The 19517-nt window shown below is 40.8% G+C and overlaps 1 protein-coding gene across 3 annotated transcripts in view; it reads left to right on the plus strand.

The window, feature by feature from the left end:
- The first annotated feature begins 5915 nt into the window (after positions 1-5915).
- XPNPEP1 (X-prolyl aminopeptidase 1) overlaps positions 5916-19517 on the plus strand; it is a 50335-nt gene continuing 36733 nt past the window's right edge. The window contains exons 1-3 of one of the 3 annotated variants that reach the window (XM_070752734.1): positions 5916-6402; positions 13804-13903; positions 19207-19327. In XM_070752734.1, coding sequence (XP_070608835.1) covers positions 19211-19327 — 117 coding nt within the window. In that variant the 5' untranslated portion in view covers positions 5916-6402; positions 13804-13903; positions 19207-19210. The remainder of the gene's footprint in view (positions 6403-13803; positions 13904-19206; positions 19328-19517) is intronic. The other 2 variants (XM_070752735.1, XM_070752733.1) reach the window with 2 other exon arrangements.

Raw genomic sequence — 19517 nt, forward strand, 5'->3', positions numbered from 1 at the left:
TATCAGAGTCGCTTATAACAATCCGGCAGAGTTCCTGGTAACAGCCTAGAATAGAGTTTCAATGGGGGCTCTAGATCGGATTGCACCTTTGCAACCTCTTTGTGGTAGTAGATCCAGGAAGGCTCCTGGGTTTACTACGGGGCCCAGGAGATGAAATGCCAGAAGAGACATCTGGGGCAGTTGGGGGATCCTGTAAATCTAAATGTGACTGGACACTGTTATGATCCTTTATTAAGACTTACTTAGTGGAGATCAAAGCAGCAAAATATTAACATCTTTCTACACTGATTGCATCTGCATAATCTCACCCAGCCACCCTGTTTAGGGCCACCCTTTCCCTCCTTGATATGGGGGGATTGGATGACCCCTTACAGGGTAGAGCTGAGGAGTTTAATCAGTTTTTTTGCAGATAAAATAGCTCAGATTTGGACAGACCTGGATTGTCTGGGCAGTATTGGCAGAGATGATTGGGACAAATCTTAGTCGGGCTGTGTGGACGAGTTTAAACTGGTGACCACTGTTCCCTCTAAGATATGCACCTTCGCGATGAGCACCCAAAACCTAATCGTGTCACAGGGTTTTCAAACGTCGTGCAGTGGGGCGCCGTTTCTCTCCGCCGAACAGTTGATCTGCCCCTCCCAAGCTGTCGGGCATGTGGAAGTTTGCTGCACCGTTTGAATCACCATCCACCTCAAGCAGCTGCCTAAAAGGGAGGGGTTCCCCATGGATAAAGCCAACCCTCCCCCTGGGCATCACTCCTTCCCAGGCGGGGATGGCATGGGGAAGAAAACACAGTGAAATAGACAAAGATCGGCTGGGTCAGTTAAGACGAGGCGGAGCGGCTCAATCTGCATGTGCACGGAGTGACATTGCGGGCAGACCTCAGGTTTAAACAGGGGTCTACAGCATTGGCTTCTCCCCCTGTGCATGGTGGGGTGCAGAAGCTAATTGCTTTCCAAGTGTACACAATAGGTACACAGAAATGAGAGTAGAGACCTGGAGGGAGAAGGAAGAAAGAGTGAGATGTAAGCATAGGTGGGCAGGCGACCCTCCCCTGGTCTCCCCGGGGATCTCACCGCGTCTGAGCTAGTCGCTCACACACTGGAGGGAGGCGCAGGAAGAGGCAGGCTCTCTTCGAGACTTGGTAGGGGGTGCGGCTGCAGTGGCAGTGGCAGAGTCCGCCTTCTTGCAGGCAAAGAGCCGTTTTCTCCAGGAAGGGGCCAGCCTTCTCTGCCAGCCTCCTCTCGCCGATAGTCAAGCGCCATCCAGCAGAAGGGAGGAGGAGGAAGAAAGGTGATCTCACAGCTTTCCCTGCTGGATGGTGATTGATGATGGTAATAATTTTCCAGGGCTATGTGAACATCTTTTGGGATCTTCTGACAAGCAACTGCTGGGATTCACTTAATGACTGTGGCAAGAAAGGTGGTAAAGTGAGGCAGAACTCACTTAGTAACTGTCTTATTCAGGAGATAGAAACGCTGGCCTCCATTGGGGTCAGAACAGAAGTCGAGGATTATCTGTCTGACTAGTGCACTCTTTTAGAAGCAGATCAGGATTCCATTTTGAAGCTCCACAGAAAACATCTAGTAGGGAAGGCAGGTTGTCCTCAACTTAAAACGGTTCATTTACTGACTGTTCAAAGTTGCAACGGCCTTGAAAAAAGTGACGTATGTCCCTTTTTCACACTTACGACCTTTGCAGCAGCCCCACGATCGTGTGATCAAAACTTGGCCGCTGTTTCATATTTATGACTGTTGACGTGTCTTGAGGTCACGTGACTTTTGCGACCGTCTCACAACCAAAGACAATGGGGGGGGTGGGGGGTGGAAGAGGTGGAGAAGCCAGATTTGCTTAACAACCAGGTTTCTAACTGATCCATGCCCAGGCATGAAAACGTGCTGCTCACTTTTATACTTTTCCGCCCACACCGAAAAAAAATTAGACGGAACATTGCTGGTGACCCCTGATGAAATTGGCAAGGCCATGGGAGCTGTGAACTCCTTCACCTATTTATTGGACCAGTGTCCCTCTTGGCTGGTCTCGGCCAGTAGGGAAATGACACGAGGCTGGATACAGGAGGTGACCAATGCTTCTTTGAGGGAGGGGTCCTTCTCGCTTCCATTAAAAGAGGTGGTTTTGCGCCCTCTCCTCAAGAAGCCTTCCCTGGATCAGCCTTCCCTGGATCTGGCTATAATTATTGTCCAATCTCCAACCTTCCCTTTCTAGGTGGACCATTAATTGGTTAGATTCCTGTGTATAGGCATGAGGAATAAATCAGCTAAACTGGAACTTATTGTGTAGTCTGATTCTTCGTGTCTGACAATAACCCACAGTTGTCTGGACTATTGCCCCACCATAAAACATTGTTTACAAGTCATAAAGACTAGTTCATGCATCCCAATAAACCCTAACCAAACTACAATATAGCAGTTTACACTGTGTAAAACTGAACTACTGAGATGAAATTTGTCTTTCTATTATGTGCTTCTATTACATTTGGAGATATGCATCTTTCTTTTGCAAGATCAGAAATTCTTAATAACTGCTCATTTCTAATGGTATTTTACATTTATGACCAGCAGGCCATCTCTCACTGTATAGCTTGTATAGTTGCAGAGCAGGTTGTGATTCGAGAAACAAAAACAGGTATGATATGTTGTGCTCTTTGGATATAGATCTGTATCTGTTTAGTAAGATGAGAACCAATGGGAGAGGAAGATGCAGAAAGATAAGTTTTGAATCATTCATATACGTACATATTTCAAGTCTCTGCAATCCAATTGGAAAGTGGGGAAGAAAACAGTTGTTGTAATTTGGACTGAATCCCAAAGCAAAAAGATGTGATGAGGTAAGAAACTTCTCTAATGGAAATATATATTTCTCCCATGGGTTGCTGAACTAAGCGGGTTTCTAGCAAAGCTGGAAACATTCCAGTACAAAGAAAAAGCCAAAACAAAAACAAAACAAAAACAAAAAACCAGTAGATAGGATCATGCTTGGCGAGGCATGCTTTGCAATCATGCCAATTATAATGAAGATATTGAGTTTGTCATCTGCACCTCTGTAACTGTCTGATTTGGTTCTGCAATCCAACAAGACAGGGGCAGACTTCAGAGGATAATTAGAACTGCAGGAAAAATAAACAATTCCTAACAACCTGCCTTCCATTGAAGATCTGTATACTGCACGAGTCAAAAAGAGGGCTTGGAAAACATTTACAGACCCCTTCGCATCCTGGACATAAATTGTTTTAACTCTACCCTCAAAATAGAATAGAATAGAATTTTATTGGCCAAGTGTGATTGGACACACAAGGAATTTGTCTTGGTGCATATGCTCTCAACGTACATAAAATAAAATATACATTTGTCAAGAATCATGTGGTACAACACTTAATGATTGTCATAGGGGTCAAATAAGCAATAAAGAAGCAATATTAATAAAAATCTTAGGATATACGCAACAAGTTACAGTCATACAGTCAACATGGGAGGAAATGGTGAAAGGAATGATGAGAAAAACTAGTAGAATAGAAGTGCAGATTTAGTAGAAAGTCTGACAGTGTTGAGGGAATTATTTGTTTAGTAGAGTGATGACGTTTGGGAAAAAACTGTTCTTGTGTCTAGTTGTCTTGGTGTGCAGTGCTCTGTAGCGACGTTTTGAGGGTAGGAGTTGAAACAATTTGTGTCCAGGATGTGAGGGGTCAGTAAATATTTTACCTGCCCTCTTTTTGACTCCTGCAGTATACAGGTCCTCAATGGAAGGCAGATTGGCAGCAATTGTTTTTTCTGCAATTCTGATTATCCTCTGAATTCTGTGTCGGTCCTGTTAGATTAGATTAGATTTATTGGATTTATATGCCGCCCCTCTCCGAAAACTCGGGGCGGCTCACAGCAAGACAAAAACAATACATAATGACAATCCAATACCCACCAATCCAATGACAATTTTAAGCTAAAATTCATAAAAACAACCCCAGAGTATTAAAACAAATAAACAAAACACGCATACAATCAATCTAATACCAAAACAACATGGGCAAGGGGGAGATGTTTCAGTTCCCCCATGCCTGACGGCAGAGGTGGGTTTTAAGAAGTTTGTGAAAGGCAAGGAGGGTGGGGGCAATCCTAATCTCAAGGGGGAGCTGGTTCCAGAGGGTCGGAGCCGCCACAGAGAAGGCTCTTCCCCTGGGTCCCGCCAGACGACATTGTTTAGTCGACGGGACCCGGAGAAGGCCAACTCTGTGGGACCGAACCGGTCGCTGGGATTCGTGCGGCAGTACCAAACCAGACAGTTATAGAGGTACAGATGACAGACTCAATGATTCCTCTGCAGAACTGAATCAGCTATAGACCACTGCACACCAGAACAACTAGACACAAGAACAGTTTTCCCCTGAATGCCATCACTCTGCTAAACAAATAATTCCCTCAACACTGTCAAGCCATTCATTAAGTCTGCATTATTATTACTATTAATCTTCTTATCATTCCTATCACCCATCTCCTCCCACTTATAATTGCATAACTGTTACTTGTTGCTTGTATCCTTATATGTGGAAAGCCCAAAGCAAGGGGAAGGGAGTGGAGTCTGCCATGAATTCAGCAGCCACCTCTAGCATGGAACATCTCCATTTGGCCAGGGCTTTAGGTTCTTGAAGGATAGGAGAGTGGAGACAGTTCTTAACCCAAGGACGCTGCCACCAAAAAACCTTTTCTTCTGGAATCTGATAGTTGGGAGTGTTTTGACTGATGACAGCCATAGAAGGCACTCTTGTGAGAACAAGGATGAGCTTGTCCTAGAGGGATTAGCCATAGCCATAGCAATAACACTTAGACTTATATACCGATTTATAGCCCTCTCTAAATGATTTATAGAATCAGCATATTGTCCCCAACAATGTGAGTCCTCGTAAGGATGGAAGGCTGAGTTAACCTTGAGCCAGTGAGACTCAAACTGCCAAACTACTGACAGCCAGTAGTCAGCAGAATTAGCTGCAGTAATGCATTCTAATCACTGGAGACAGACTGGAAGCTAGTGAAGCTTGCCATCTTTAGTCCCAAAATGTTCTGGTTGCCACACTTTGCACTAGCTGAAGCTTCTGAATGGATTTCAAGGGTAGCCCCACATAGAGTGCATTGCAATAGTCCAGATGAGACCTGACTAGAGAGGCACAACTTCAGAAATATAAGAGCAATCTGATATTTCCCAGATTTCTTAAGACAACAGAATAAATAGACTGGACTGCTATTGGACTAGTGCAGGGGTAGGCAAAGTTGGCTCTTCTATGGCTTGTGGACTTCAGCTCCCAGAATTCCTAAGCCAAGCATCCTAGCTCAGGAATTCTGGGAGTTGAAGTCCACATGACATAGAGGAGCCAATTTTGCCTACCCCTGGACTAGCCTAGTGTGATGTAGGATCTCCTGCACCAGCAGGGGGTTGGACTAGATGACCTGCAAGATCCCTTCCAACCCTAATAATAAATACGGTAAATAAATAAATATATAAAATAAAATATAAATAAAAAATACTATGCTAGCTGGGGATAATTTGTTGGAAAAATAAGTTTGTGTGGATGATGGGATTTCTAATCCAATACATTTGGAAGACACCCTGTTGCGTATCCTCCAGGGCTACTCCACCTTGCCAATTTAGTACAACAGATAGGCAGACGTTCAGCATGGAAGACAGCAAAAAGAAATGCACCGCCATTTAAATCTCTGCCTACAGAACACATTAGGCGGAAATGTGGGCTGATTAACACAATATGTTAAATGGTCCTGCTTTGCTGACCAAGCTGTAGTGAGTAGTACAAGCTTTCCTTTAAAAAAATGCAAAGGCTACGTCCGCAAAACACACACATCCATGTGTTGTGCGGACGTAGTCTAAATGTATCTGGCTTTTGATTCAGATGGGATTCCGGATCCCATCTGATCATTCGGGATCGCCCGCTTTGTTTTAAACGTGGATACATAATCCCGCAGCTTTCTTAAACGACAAAAAAAAAACACGAAAGAAAGAAAGGAAGGTTGGAGGGAGGGAGGGAAGGAAGGAAGGAAGGAAGGAAGGAAGAAAGAAAGAAAGAAAGAAAGAAAGAAAGAAAGAAAGAAAGAAAGAAAGAAAGAAAGAAAGAAAGAAAGAAAGAGGCTCAGTTCTGTAGGAGGAGCGAACGAAGCGGACTGGAACCTGTGGATCCCAACGTTCCGCTGGAAGAGCCAGTCCTCCGGGGGAAAACCTGAATGGGAGCAACGGTAACTCCTCCCGCCGAGGAAGGGAAGAGAGTTGGCGAGCGCTGGGAATCGTCGCTCCGCCCACCGGTGTTCACGAGGTCCGAGACGTCAGTTGTGCATTGGCAGTTTCCGGTACCGCTGTCATGAGAGCCCCCTTCCTGCAAAGTATCAGGTGAGAAATTCAGAGACTGAGGCGGGAGCGATGCTGTTTGCCCAAACGGGATGGGAATCGTTCGGGAGCCGACGAAGAAGCACACGATGGGGTTCCTGGCAACCTGGGAATGAGGCTCGAGCAATGATAAACCAGAGGGGAGTCCAGGGGTTATATAAATTAAGCCAATTTGAAGCCACTGGAGCAGAATAGCTAAGATATCAGGAATTCACAGAAAGCCGGAAGAGTTTTTAATCAGTGCAGTGTCTAAATTTCCTCCAAGACATCTAGAAATGCACATATGTGAAGAGCTTTCTCCAATTCTATGTGTCTATTCATTCAAAAATAAATTTCAGAAACTTCAAGGGGGGCTTTGCCTGCTGAAATAACATTTTTGGTTGCATGTTTCTCGTGGAAAAATTAATTTTCCAAGTACTTCCCACGTTGCTGGCTAGCTTCAGTTTCCAGAGAAGGCTTCCCAAATATTAAAAGATGTGATTTTAGCTTAGTTGAAAAAAATCAACCTAGCCATTGTTGTTTGCACAACTTGGGTTGTGGTGAGGACCCATAGTCCTTGGAGAGGGGCAGCAGAGGTCCAATCAATCGATAGATAGATAGATAGATAGATAGATAGACAAAGATAGATAAACAGACAAAGATAGATAGATAGATAGATAGATAGATAGATAGATAGATAGTACTTTCTGTAAATTTACAGTTCCAAATTGTGTTCCAGGACAATACTACTTAGACTTATACACCGCTTCATAATGCTTCACAGCCTTCTAAGCGGTTTAGAAGTCAGCATATCATCCCCAACAATCTGGGTCCTCATTTTACCCACCTCAGAAGGATGAATCAACCTTGACTCAGGTTATGTCAGAAAGGTGCTTTTTCAAGAGGCAACTGGACTTTCTGGTTTTTCTTTGGAGACGTTTCGCTTCTCATCCAAGAGCTGAAGAAAAAACAATCTTGAAAAACACCTTTGGGACAACCATGACCTGGATGACTAAGAATATCCATAGACAATATATCAGATTTGTTAGAAAAGTGAACCCACTGTTAAACATAAATAACAGATAAAGCACCAAATATGTTGCTGTCAACATTAACTAATAACAGAATAATAAAACTACAGAGTTAGAAGGTACCTTGGAGGTCTTCTAGTGCAATGCCCTGGTGAAGCAGGAAACCCTATAACATTTCAGACAAATGGTTGCCCAATCTCTTCTTAAAAACTCTAGTGTTGGAGCACTGATGAATTCCACTATTTCACTATTTTTGAAAAAAAAAACCCAGAAAGATTTTTGTAAAATATTTCTCATGCATATGTTGTTATGGTTCTTCATACAGTCAGATGTTAGGATTTGGAATTTTTATCAAGTCTTTCCCACGGACCTGGGAGAGGCAGATGTTTGATGATATTTAAAGCTATTACCACAAGATGTAAGCTGTTCCAAATAATGCTGCATTTTGCAATTGACTGGTGGTGATTTTTCAATGTCAGTGGTGTTCAAATGGTGTTGCAGATGTTTTGAGCTTGCACCCAAGGTGCCTATTCCTTTTGGTATGATCTTTGCTTTCTTTTGTAAAAGTCATTCTACTTTTATTTGCAGCTCTTCATAGTTTCTGATTTTCTTCAATTCATTCTCTTTTGTTCTACTGCCTCCTGGTATTGCCATAACCCTATCCAGACTTTTATTACAGGTAGTCCTTGAGTTGCAACCATGAGTTGCAACCTTGAGTTGCAACCATTATTTAATGTTTAAAGTTACAATAACACTGAAAGAAGTGACTTACGATCAGTTCTCACATTTATGACTGTTGTAGCATCCCTGTGTTCACATGATCAAAATGGAAATTGACATGCATTGATGATGGTTGCAGCACAGGGTCACATGATCGTCATTTACAACTTTTCCAGGGGGCTTCTCACAAGCAAAGTCAATAAGGGAAACTGGATTAACTTAATAACTACTTGATTTGCTTAAAGAATGCAACAAAAAAGGTAATAATATTGGGCATGTGACTCACTTAATCACTGCATCACTTAACTTAAAAAGTTCCAGGCTCAATTGTGGTCATAAGTCAAGAAATACTTGTATTATATCCTATCTTTTTGTTTTTTGAGGATATAACACCTATTATTATGGATGGTTACATAGACAGATGTTTAGATTGGCATTTTTAGCTACCTATCGAGTCCCTCCCAAGGACCTGGGATATGATTTATTATATATACAACAATGTAAAGTCACAGCTGACAGTTTTTTAGCTGATGTTTGCTTTCATACGAATTTAGTTCTCCCAAATAATGTAGTATTTCATAATACAGTGGTACCTCTACTTAAGAATGCCTCTACTTAAGAACTTTTCTAGATAAGAACCAGGTGTTCAAGATTTTTTTGCTTCTTCTTAAGAACCATTTTCTATTTAAGAACCTGAGCCTGGAAAAATTTCCCAGGAAATTTGAGAGCGGCACAAAGGCCCGGCCAGTTTCCTGCCACTCCCCTTTTAATCCCGGCCATCCTGGGCTTTTCTGGGCTGCCAGAGGAGCCTTTTGGTAGTGCTTAAGTAGGCTTTGGTAGTCCAGAGCGAACAAAGCATTTTCCTTTCTCTGGGCGCTTGGAAAGGGAATAAACCTCTGCCAGTGCCCAGAGAAAAGAAACACTCCCTTAGCTCTGGGCAGCGACTGTCCTCCTCCTCTTCTTCCTCCTCCTTCTCCCACCCAAATTCTGAGCTTTTATTTCTTTCCTAATTGGGTTTGCATGCATTATTTGCTTTTACATTGATTTCTACGGGAAAAATTGCTTCTACTTACAAACTTTTCTACTTAAGAATCTGGTCACCGAACAAATTAAGTTCTTAAGTAGAGGTACCACTGTCTATTGATTTAGTATGTATATGTGAATCCAAGCAGCTAGCCTTTTGTAATCTATAGATGAAAATGTTGTCAATGCCCAGAGTTTCTGGGTGATATTTTTCAATTTGTTTTTCAGACCTTGATATTTTGGGTTCTTTGTCTTTGTACTCTATTCTCCCCTGGTATTACAATAATCAGTTATACACACTATCTAGGAGCAACTTGCATCCTGCGACAATGCTTTGACATAGTCAAACAACACTTGTCTATTCCAGGTATTTGGGAAGGACTTGATAGGTAGATAAAAATAACAAATCTGCTGTAAATAACTGGCTGACTGCATGATGAATATAATTAAATTTATTAACTTTTCCGCTCCAGTGGACTCTGGGTGGTATACAAAACTAGAAAATATATGAAAAATAGCTAAAAACTATTAAATTGGACAGACATCTCAAGCTAAAATGATCTAATAAACAACAAAATAAGCAAAACAAAACAGGACCTTAAACAAGTAATAAACATCACACTATAACCCTGTGAAATAGGCTGGTCTGACAAAGTGTGGCTAGCCTAAAGTCACCCAGCCAGCTTTCAAGCTTAGGGGACAAGCTGAACTCGACTAAAAAATTATCTGCATTAATTAAAATTTCTCAATCCCCTCATGTTTGATTTACTTTAAATCCATACTTTTACATTTAAACTCTTAACATAGTATTCATAACACAGAAATCAGAAATGATTAATTAGTCAATGAAAACAATTATGTTTCCAATGTAAAACATAAACGGTGGGTACTCTCAAGAAAAAAACATTTGAAATGCAATATTTCTGGGCAAACATTCATAGCTTTGTGGCTCTTCATTGGTTTTAATTGTGCTAGTGAACGGATTAAATTACCGTTCTTTCTAAAGTACAGTCGGTATTTTTCTCATTTCATTATTCTCAATGTTTATTGATTGATTGATTGGATTTATATGCCGCCCTTCTCTGAGGACTTGGGGTGGCTTCAAGCATATAAAAATAAAACAATACAATACAATTTCCTAATCCAATTAATTCAATTAATTAATCTAATCTAAAATCCCAATTATGTTAAAAATCAAGCATTCCTACTCAAACCACAGGCCTACACAGTGATGGGCTCCTATGGGAACGGTCAGGAATGCAGTCCCGGTAGCAAAATTTGGAGCTCCACCCCAGAACACCCAATTTGCATTGAAAGATGTTGAAACAAAATGCATAAGCCACACCCACAGTGTGGTAGTAAAAATTTTGGTAACCCATCAAATCTCGAGGTGATAAGGGCTTGAGTGACTGAGTAGAGACTCCTTGTCCAAATAGGGCCGCAACTGGTGCACGAGGTGAACCTGGGCAAATGCCCCCCTTGCCACAGACGAAAAATGATATTCCAATGTCAGCTGTGGATCGAGGAGGATGTCCAAGTTGCGGACCCTCTCTGAGGGGGTCAAAAGTCATCCCCCCCCCCCCGAATGATGGACAGACATATGGATGTGTCCTTGGGAGGCAAAACCCACAGACACTCCGTCTTGTCGGGGTTGAGTCTGAGCCTGTTAACACCCATCCAAACCCTAACAGCCTCCAGACACCGACACATTACTTCCACTGCTTCATTGAGTGGACACGCAGTGGAGATGTATAGCTGAGTATCATCAGCATACTGATAGTAACTCACCCCGTGCTATCGGATGATCTCACCCGGAGGTTTCATGTAGATATTAAACAGCAGAGGGGAGAGGACCCTCTGAGGACCCCCACAAGGGAGGGACTTGGAATCGACCTCTGCCCCCCTGCTAACGCCAACTGCAACCAACCGGAAAGGTAGGAGGCGAACTATTGTAAAATGGTGCCTTGCACTCCCAACCCCTCCAACTGTGCAGAAGGATACCATGGTCGATGGTACTGAAAGCTGCTGAGAGTCAGGAAGCTAGAGGATAGATAAATCCCTATCCCAGGCCCGCCAGAACATCCGTCAAGAGATTCATCTTTCTAATGGCATTTTAAAGAACATTTTAAAGAAAAAAACAAGCAAGTTTCAGGGACAGTTTATGAAGACTTAAATAATTGTCTTGTTTTGCCTCTTACCTTTTAAGCATTAGTTTTGGGAAATGAACTTGCAAATCAGAGAGAATAAATTTTGTATAATTAATAGTATTGACATATCTTCCAATTTAACTGAATGTATTATTTTGTTATCTTAATTATATTTCATATACTGCTTGATATAGAAAAGCAGTGTTGGAATTATATTCAATTTACTAAAACCCATGCAGCATAGTAGTTCAAATGCTCGACTAAAGTACCTTCCATGCAAAATTGGTGCACATATTCTAGGTTTTTCCCTATTCTATTCCAATCATATTGGCAGTCTTGATGAAATCTTCAGTAACAAAACTGCTTGACTTTTGTTTAGGTGCTGCCTCAGAGGGATCTATGACAATTTGCCACGGCCAACTCACCATGGCCAACTGGGCATGACCGACTCACCATGGCCAACCCATCACAGCCAACTTGCCACAGGCAACTTGATGCAGGACAGCTCACTGCAAGACAAGAGTTACGCAAATATCAAAGAAATGGTGGATTGCAGGGTTGCAAAAGGAGGGACAGAATGAAATGTAAAGCACAAAATTTAAAATATTTTTTAATGTTTTAAAGAATTGTATTGAAATTATTAAATTTTCTGGCAGCAAGTTGGCCCATGGTGAGTTAGCCATGGTGAGCTATCCCTCAGCAAGTTAGCCATGGTGAGTTGTTTGCGGCAAATTGTCCCATTCCGGCCTCAGAGGCACCACTGCAAGTCCATTGACCCATTTTCTCTGAGGTTGCAAGTCCAGTGGTTTTCCATTGATGAAGCTCTGCCTCGCTTAGATTTTCCTCTTCCCTCTTCTATCTTCAAAGCAAAGTGTTGTTGCACTTTGCCACTATCATTTTTTTTTCTTCACAAACAATTGGAGGTTCCCGTCCTCCTTTCGCTTCACTGTGAAAACTTGTTATTTCATAAACTACTCAAGACCCACCTATACCGCCAGGCATGGGGGAGTTGAGACACCTTTCCCCCAGGCTCTTTATATTTTATGTTTGCTTTGTATGTGTTGTTTGGTTTTTAAATATGATAGGGTTTTATATGCTTCTTTTTTAATATTAGATTTGTTTCGCTATAATATTGTTTTTTTTTATTATTGTTGTTAGCCGCCCCGAATCTTCGGAGAGGGGCGGCATACAAATCTCATAAATAATAATAATAATAATAATAATAATAATAATAATAATAATAATAATAATAATAATAATAATTTCACTACAAAAACGAGCAGAGCAAAGAAATAATAAAAATAGGGATGAAATAAGACGGTAGCTGGAATGCCAAGTATCCTCCAGTATCCTCTCTTCCCTTTGACCTACTGGTGGCCTTTTTGTCTTTTTCTTCCTTATTATCCCCATTTCAAGGAGAGCCAAATCGGACACTGACAAAGAAGTATGAACCTATTGTATAGGAAGTGCCCAAATTAAGGAAACTTCCTGGAGGCTGCAAGTATTAGGTGGTAGGCTGTGCCAAATTCCTTGGGGATTGACAGATTGATCTGCAGTAAAGAAACTAGGGGTTGTACTATAAGAAAAAGAAAAAGAGCTGGGGTGGCGCAGCAGGTAGAGTGCTGTACTGCAGGCCACTGAAGCTGACTAGATCTGAAGGTCAGCGGTTCAAATCTCATCACCGGCTCAAGGTTGACTCAGCCTTCTATCCTTCCGAGGTGGGTAAAATGAGGACCCGGATTGTGGGGGCAATAGCCTGGCTCTGTTAAAAAAGTACTATTGCTAACATGTTGTAAGCCACCCTGAATCTAAGGAGAAGGGCGGCATTAAAAAATAAATTGAATAAATAAATAAATTTAAAAAAAGAATCTGTTCCTGCTCATGTACTTGCAGTAGCAATGAGAGGCACGGGTTCAAGTGGGAACCCTGAAAAAAATCCCCCTTTTATGGAATTCTTCCTACTGGTAGTTTACCAAAGACATTAACTAATACTTGTCCCTGGAACAAAAGATAATGAATAAGTATGTGTCTGTATCTTTCCTTTCTCTTCTGAATAGCTCACAGTGTCTTTCTATAGAATACACATTGTTCTTTCAATTTTTTTTCCTGGTATGACTTTGAGGCTTTTGGCATGCTACCCTTCTGATTTGTTGGTCGGAATTATGACAGTTGATCCAAATTGATCCAAGGATGATGTATATGCCTATAGCTTCAGGCAACTGAGTGGAGTTCATGGTTATTATGTTCTGAACAATCTAATCCTGTGAAATATGTTAAGAGTTTGACATGGGCTTGGGCTTTCTGGCTGAATAATCTAGACTGAAGTCCAGCCTACTCCCCCTCCCCCCACCCAATGTCACACTGCCTTCTGTTCTGCTATTGTGAAGTGGTACAGTCTATTTTTTTTGCAACAGTCATTATCTGCAATTATCCATTATGAGAAGAAAGAGGTTATTGTGGCCAAAGTCTGCTTACCTTTGAAGTTTGGCCCTTTGCTTTGTCAGGCACTGCTGAGTTAATGAAGAGCAAGAACAGAACACAGAAGTGATTTCACTCTCCAAGGCTGGGAAATTTGGGTTTCGGAAGGATAACTACCTGGGACAGGTAAAATATGGGCCATATAGATGATGTTGGATAATGCTTGCCAAGCTTTATTTTATAGAGACACAAATACTTACTGTAATGTCATTTTTGCTTGACTTTATTTTTTGTGTTACTGCTTGTTACTCAACTATCAAATGTACTGCCTGGTTGTAATGTGTATAGAATGAAATGAGATCATTTGTATGCTTCAGAATATAGAAGTTTGGTTTAGTGATCCATCCCAAAGAAATGGAAAAGGAGTAAAAATGACAGGCATTCTGCTAGAAATTGAATAGTGTTATGGCAGAGGCCTTGGAGATACATCATTTGAAGTCAATGTGCGATCCTTTCAAGATGCAGATTAGGTAGTAAGCATATAAGATAAAAGAAAGGCAACCAGTAGGTCCTTCCTTCCTTCCTTCCTTCCTTCCTTCCTTCCTTCCTTCCTTCCTTCCTTCCTTCCTTCCTTCCTTCCTCCCTCCCTCCCTCCCTCCCTCCCTCCCTCCCTCCCTAAATGGAGCTAACTGTGTATGGGTTTTAATTGGGTCTTTTAGATTTTAATATTAGACTTTTGAATCTGTTTTTGTACTTGTATATGCTGTACGCTGCCCTGGGTCTTTGGAGAAGGGCAGCATGTAAGTCCAACCAACCAACCAACCAACCAACCAACCAACCAACCAACCAACCAACCAACCAACCAACCAACCAATATCTGTGAGAAATGTTTCATTTGGCAGAAAAGAAAGAAAGAATGTCTTACGAACCCAAGGAACATGAACAGGAACACAAGAAAAAAGTCTAAGGGTAGAATTTTCAAAGATTTAAAATAATGTTAAGTAGGTAAGTAAGAAAGTAAGTAAAGAGGAAGGAAGGAAGGAAGGACAGACGGACCCTCTAGTTTGCTTTCTTTTAATCATGCACCTACAGTACTTTGTATAAATAGGAATCTAGGAGTAGAATAAAGTGTGGTTCTAAAGTAGAATAATTTGAGGAAAAAGAATATATAATTAATGGACAAACTGGCTATACTAAGTATCTGAAGGATACTGAAACATTAGTCTTATGCCTGGCCTATTTGCTATAGTATTTTTCACAACATTGCTAAATTAAAGTATTATTCTGAAGATAGGGAGGATTAGATTCTCCATATCAGCAAAAGCTAATACCTCAATTTTTAAATTGTATTTCAGTCTTTATTGGCAGTGTGCGAGAAAACACTTGGTCACAGTATAGTAGATGCCATGTTTCAAATTGATTCTTGCCTGTTAGAGGCAGTTTCTGCTTCATTAGTTGATCAGTGGCCATGGTACATATTGGAATGGGAATATGCAATCAGATTTATCAGCAGAGGAATTTCTGTCAAACAGTGATTGCTTCAGTTAATCTAATGTGAGACACCATAACTTGTGTAGGGATAACAAATAGAATCCTGAAAGGAATGCAGGAATAAGTGGATTTAATGGTGACTGCTAGTATATTTGAAAAACCCTTGATGAAAACACAAGGTGCTAACACAGACTTTTATCCCTTCCTTTCTCAAATCTGTTGAGATGACATGCCCATGAGATCTGGAATTCTGGAAGCTTCTACATTTGGAGAGAAGCAGCTAATGAAAAATATTGTTAGAAGATAGTTTTCCAGAATATCACAATCTTTTTAAAATGGTCTGAAGAAGAATTAATTTGGTCTGGCAGTTTCTTTTTTTGCATTATTAATGTAACACTCTCCCACCATTTCCAAATCTACTTTATAACATCATAGTTTTCCAAGGGACAGAAATATTGTCTTAGAATTATCTGGACATGATAAAAAAAATTATTGAATTAGGAAAAAACGCTTTCTAGTTAATGCACACTATTGACTTTGCAAAAGTTTATTCAGGGGCAATTAGTGTGTGAGTACTTTGTTGTATATGTCAGATTTCCCTGTCTTCTGCTTTTTGAAGGAGTATCTACATCTGCTAAATTAGAAACATAGAAACATAGAAGATTGACGGCAGAAAAAGACCCCATGGTCCATCTAGTCTGCCCTTTTACTATTTCCTGTATTTTATCTTACAATGGATATATGTTTATCCCAGGCATGTTTAAATTCGGTTACTGTGGATTTACCAACCACGTCTGCTGGAAGTTTGTTCCAAGGATCTACTACTCTTTCAGTAAAATAATACTTTCTCATGTTGCCTTTGATCTTTCCCCCAACTAACTTCAGATTGTGTCCCCTTGTTCTTGTGTTCACTTTCCTGATTGTTCAGATACAAACTCCCATTAATCTTAAAATATGTCAGTTATATTTATATGTAGCAAAGAGCCGGGGTGGCGCAGCAGGTAGAGTGCTGTACTGCAGGCCACTGAAGCTGACTGTAGATCTGAAGGTCAGCAGTTCAAATCTCATCACCGGCTCAAGGTCGATTCAGCCTTCCATCCTTCCGAGGTTGGTAAAATAAGGACCCAGATTGTGGGGGCAATATGCTGGCTCTGTTAAAAAGTGCTATTGCTAACATGTTGTAAGCCACCCTGACTCTAAGGAGAAGGGCGGAATAAATAAATAGATAGATAGATAGATAGATAGATAGATAGATAGATAGATAAATAGATAGATAAATAGATAGACAGATAAACAAACAAACAAACAAATAATAAATAAATAAATATTTGACTTGCTTGTCAGTTGAAGGTTGAAAATACATTGCATCATCATAATAATAATAATAATCATTTATTAGATTTGTATGCCGCTCCTCTCCGTAGACTCGGGGCGGCTCACAGCATGAATAAAAAACAATATACAATAGCAAATCTAATAATTAAAATATCTAAGAAACCCTTATTTAAAACAATACATCCACACAAACATACTATCATACTCTTGTATGTAATATAGCCATATGGTGAAAAGAGTGATGAATATAACATAACAGGCTTGTTTGAATAAAAGATGTATCTGATTCCTGAATAGTCTGAAAAAAATCCTTCCAAAGAGCTAGATCTTAACTCTGTTCTGTCTGGGAGAAAACAAAGATAGCAAGTAATAATACAAATTGTATTTTCTAGTTTTTTCCCCTCTGGGATTAGATATCAAATGTCTAGATGACGTTATTAGAAATATTTTATTGCAACACTTTGTAATATAAAGTGTTAAGTAGTATTGTATGGTATAATATTAGATGCATTAGGAGTGTATCATTTCAGTGCTGCATAGGAATGACATACTCGTACTACTGGGTATGTGGAGTTCTGTTCCAAAATAATAGTCAGCTGGTCAGCCATTCCTGCCTGCCTATGTATCGGGCTATCTATTTATCTTCTTATCATTCTATCTGTCTGACACCCTTCTGTCTGTCTGTCCATCTACTTATCATTTGCATGTCTGTATTGGAACTGTTGAACAGCTCCAGGACTAGTGTATGCCACAGGTTCAATACATTTGTGAGGTACATTAGTCTAAGACAGTGTTTCCCAACCTTGGCAACTTGAAGATATCTGGACTTCAACTCCCAGAATTCCCCAGCCAGCGAATGCTGGCTGGGGAATCCTGGGAGTTGAAGTCCAGATATCTTCAAGTTGCCAAGGTTGGGAAACACTGGTCTAAGAAATCAGACTAAGAACCTATACCCAGGTTATTTTGTGCCTGAATGCACATTTAAACTTGAACCTCCTTGGCCTTAGTTCAGCAGATTAACGTACTAAGCTATGATTTCTTGAATTTAGAGGAGATTGTGTAATGTTATATAGCTAACATTGTCAGGTGCAAACTTTCAGAACAAACAGGTATTTACCCGTACTGTGGAAAATAATCCTTAAACAATTGCAGAACCTACTGTAGTTATTCTTGGCAAGGACATGTAGTAACATGGAAGAGGTGGTAGGTCTCAGAATTTTCCCTATGACCGAAAACAGCAGCAGCTTGTGAATTATTTCCTTCCTGTTCTGTGTCCTTGCCCTTCTCTCATGTCTCAAAGCATCTGCTGCTTTTTAATTCCAAATGTTTCCTTACATACAGCTTCTCCCAGGCTGCCCTCTTTCAGCTATTCCCTGCCAAATAATTCAAGATGATTAACGTAAGATCCGTGAGAGTTTATCAAGGAAGTAATTGTAAGCTTTGGTCCATGATCAACCACTCCAGTGTTTCTCTGACTGGGCATTCAGTGAAAGATTAAAACTCAAAGAATTCTACTGATTGGAGAAAGTTGATGACCTTTCTGTTGTGCTCCAGATATCTAGAACGTGTTTCTAAGAGTTCTCTTTCTCTCTTGTCTGCTAGTCTTTTCATAGAGAGACAGTTTGGTTTAGTGGTTAAGACACCACTCTATAAATTAGGACAGTGATTTTCAACCTTTTTTGAGCCGCGGCACACTTTTTACATTTATAAAACCATGGGGCACATTGAGTGGGGATGGGGGGGGGGGGGGCGGCTAAAAAAAGTTTGGACAAAAAATTCTCTCTCTCTTCCTCCCTTTCGCTCTATTTCTCTCTCCCTACCTCCTACTTTCTCTTTCTCTTTCTCCTCTCTCCCTCCTTCCCTTTCTTTCTCACTTCCTTTCTTCCTCTTTTTTGCTCTTTCTCTCTCCCTCCCTACCTCCCTCTATGTCTTTCTCTCTCCCACCTTCCCTCCCTCTCTCTCTCTTTCTTTCTCTTTCTCTCTTGTTCTCTTTCTCTCTCTCTTCCTTTCTTTCTTTCTCGTTCTTTCTTTTTCCCTCTTGCCTTCTCTCTCTTGCTTTATTTCTCTCTCTCTCTTTCTTTCTCTCTCTGTTTTCTTTCTCTCTGTCTCTTGCTTGCTTTCACTCTCTCTTGCTCTTTCTCTCTCTCTTTCTTTCTCTTTCTTTCTCTCTCTCTTGTTTTCTCTCTCTGAGCTTCGCGGCACACCTAACCATGTCTCACGGCACACTAGTGTGCCGCGGCACACTGGTTGAAAAACACTGAACTAGGAGACACTGAGTTTTAATCTTGTCTTAGACACAAAGCCAGATGGGTAACTTTGAGCCAGTCACTCTCCCTCCGCTTTAAGAAGGAGACAGTGCCAAACTGCTTCTGAAATCTTGCCAGGGAAACTGCAGGGACTTTTCAAAACTGCTGACACCTGGAGTCAAGATTGACTCAAAGGCATGCGTGCACGCACAGTCTTTTGAAAGGCAGGTCAAGACCACTTGAGCGGTAATTGCAAAGGCTGCTATTTCAGCAGAACTGTACCGTGCACGATTGGGAAAGACAATAAATTTAGATTCCAGCAATTTCAATTAAAAAAATTCTACTTCATAATTTTCTGGAATTTTAAATCTTCAGTACCAAGTCAACAGGGTTGTTAACTTGTTGTTTTTCTAATAGGACCATGGTTCTGAAAATAACTACAGAACTGCTGAAGCAGTTTCGGCAAGCGATGAAAAATTCCAAATATGTTTCTGAACCCATTCAAGCCTACATTGTGCCCTCAGGAGATGCTCATCAGGTATTGGATTGTTTTCTGCTTGAAAGATGCCATTCAGAAAAAAAAATACTAAAGTGATTCAGACAATAGAAAAAAACTGTGACTCTCACCAAACAGACTGCAATTTGTGCTGTGATATCAGTGATTACTAACAAGATATAATTTCAGTGAGGCAGTCTTTGGATATAAATATTTAAATCTGAAGCTCCCA

The sequence above is a fragment of the Erythrolamprus reginae genome, chromosome 5 (genome assembly GCF_031021105.1).
Source record: "Erythrolamprus reginae isolate rEryReg1 chromosome 5, rEryReg1.hap1, whole genome shotgun sequence".
In the NCBI taxonomy this organism is placed as follows: Eukaryota; Metazoa; Chordata; class Lepidosauria; order Squamata; family Dipsadidae; genus Erythrolamprus; species Erythrolamprus reginae.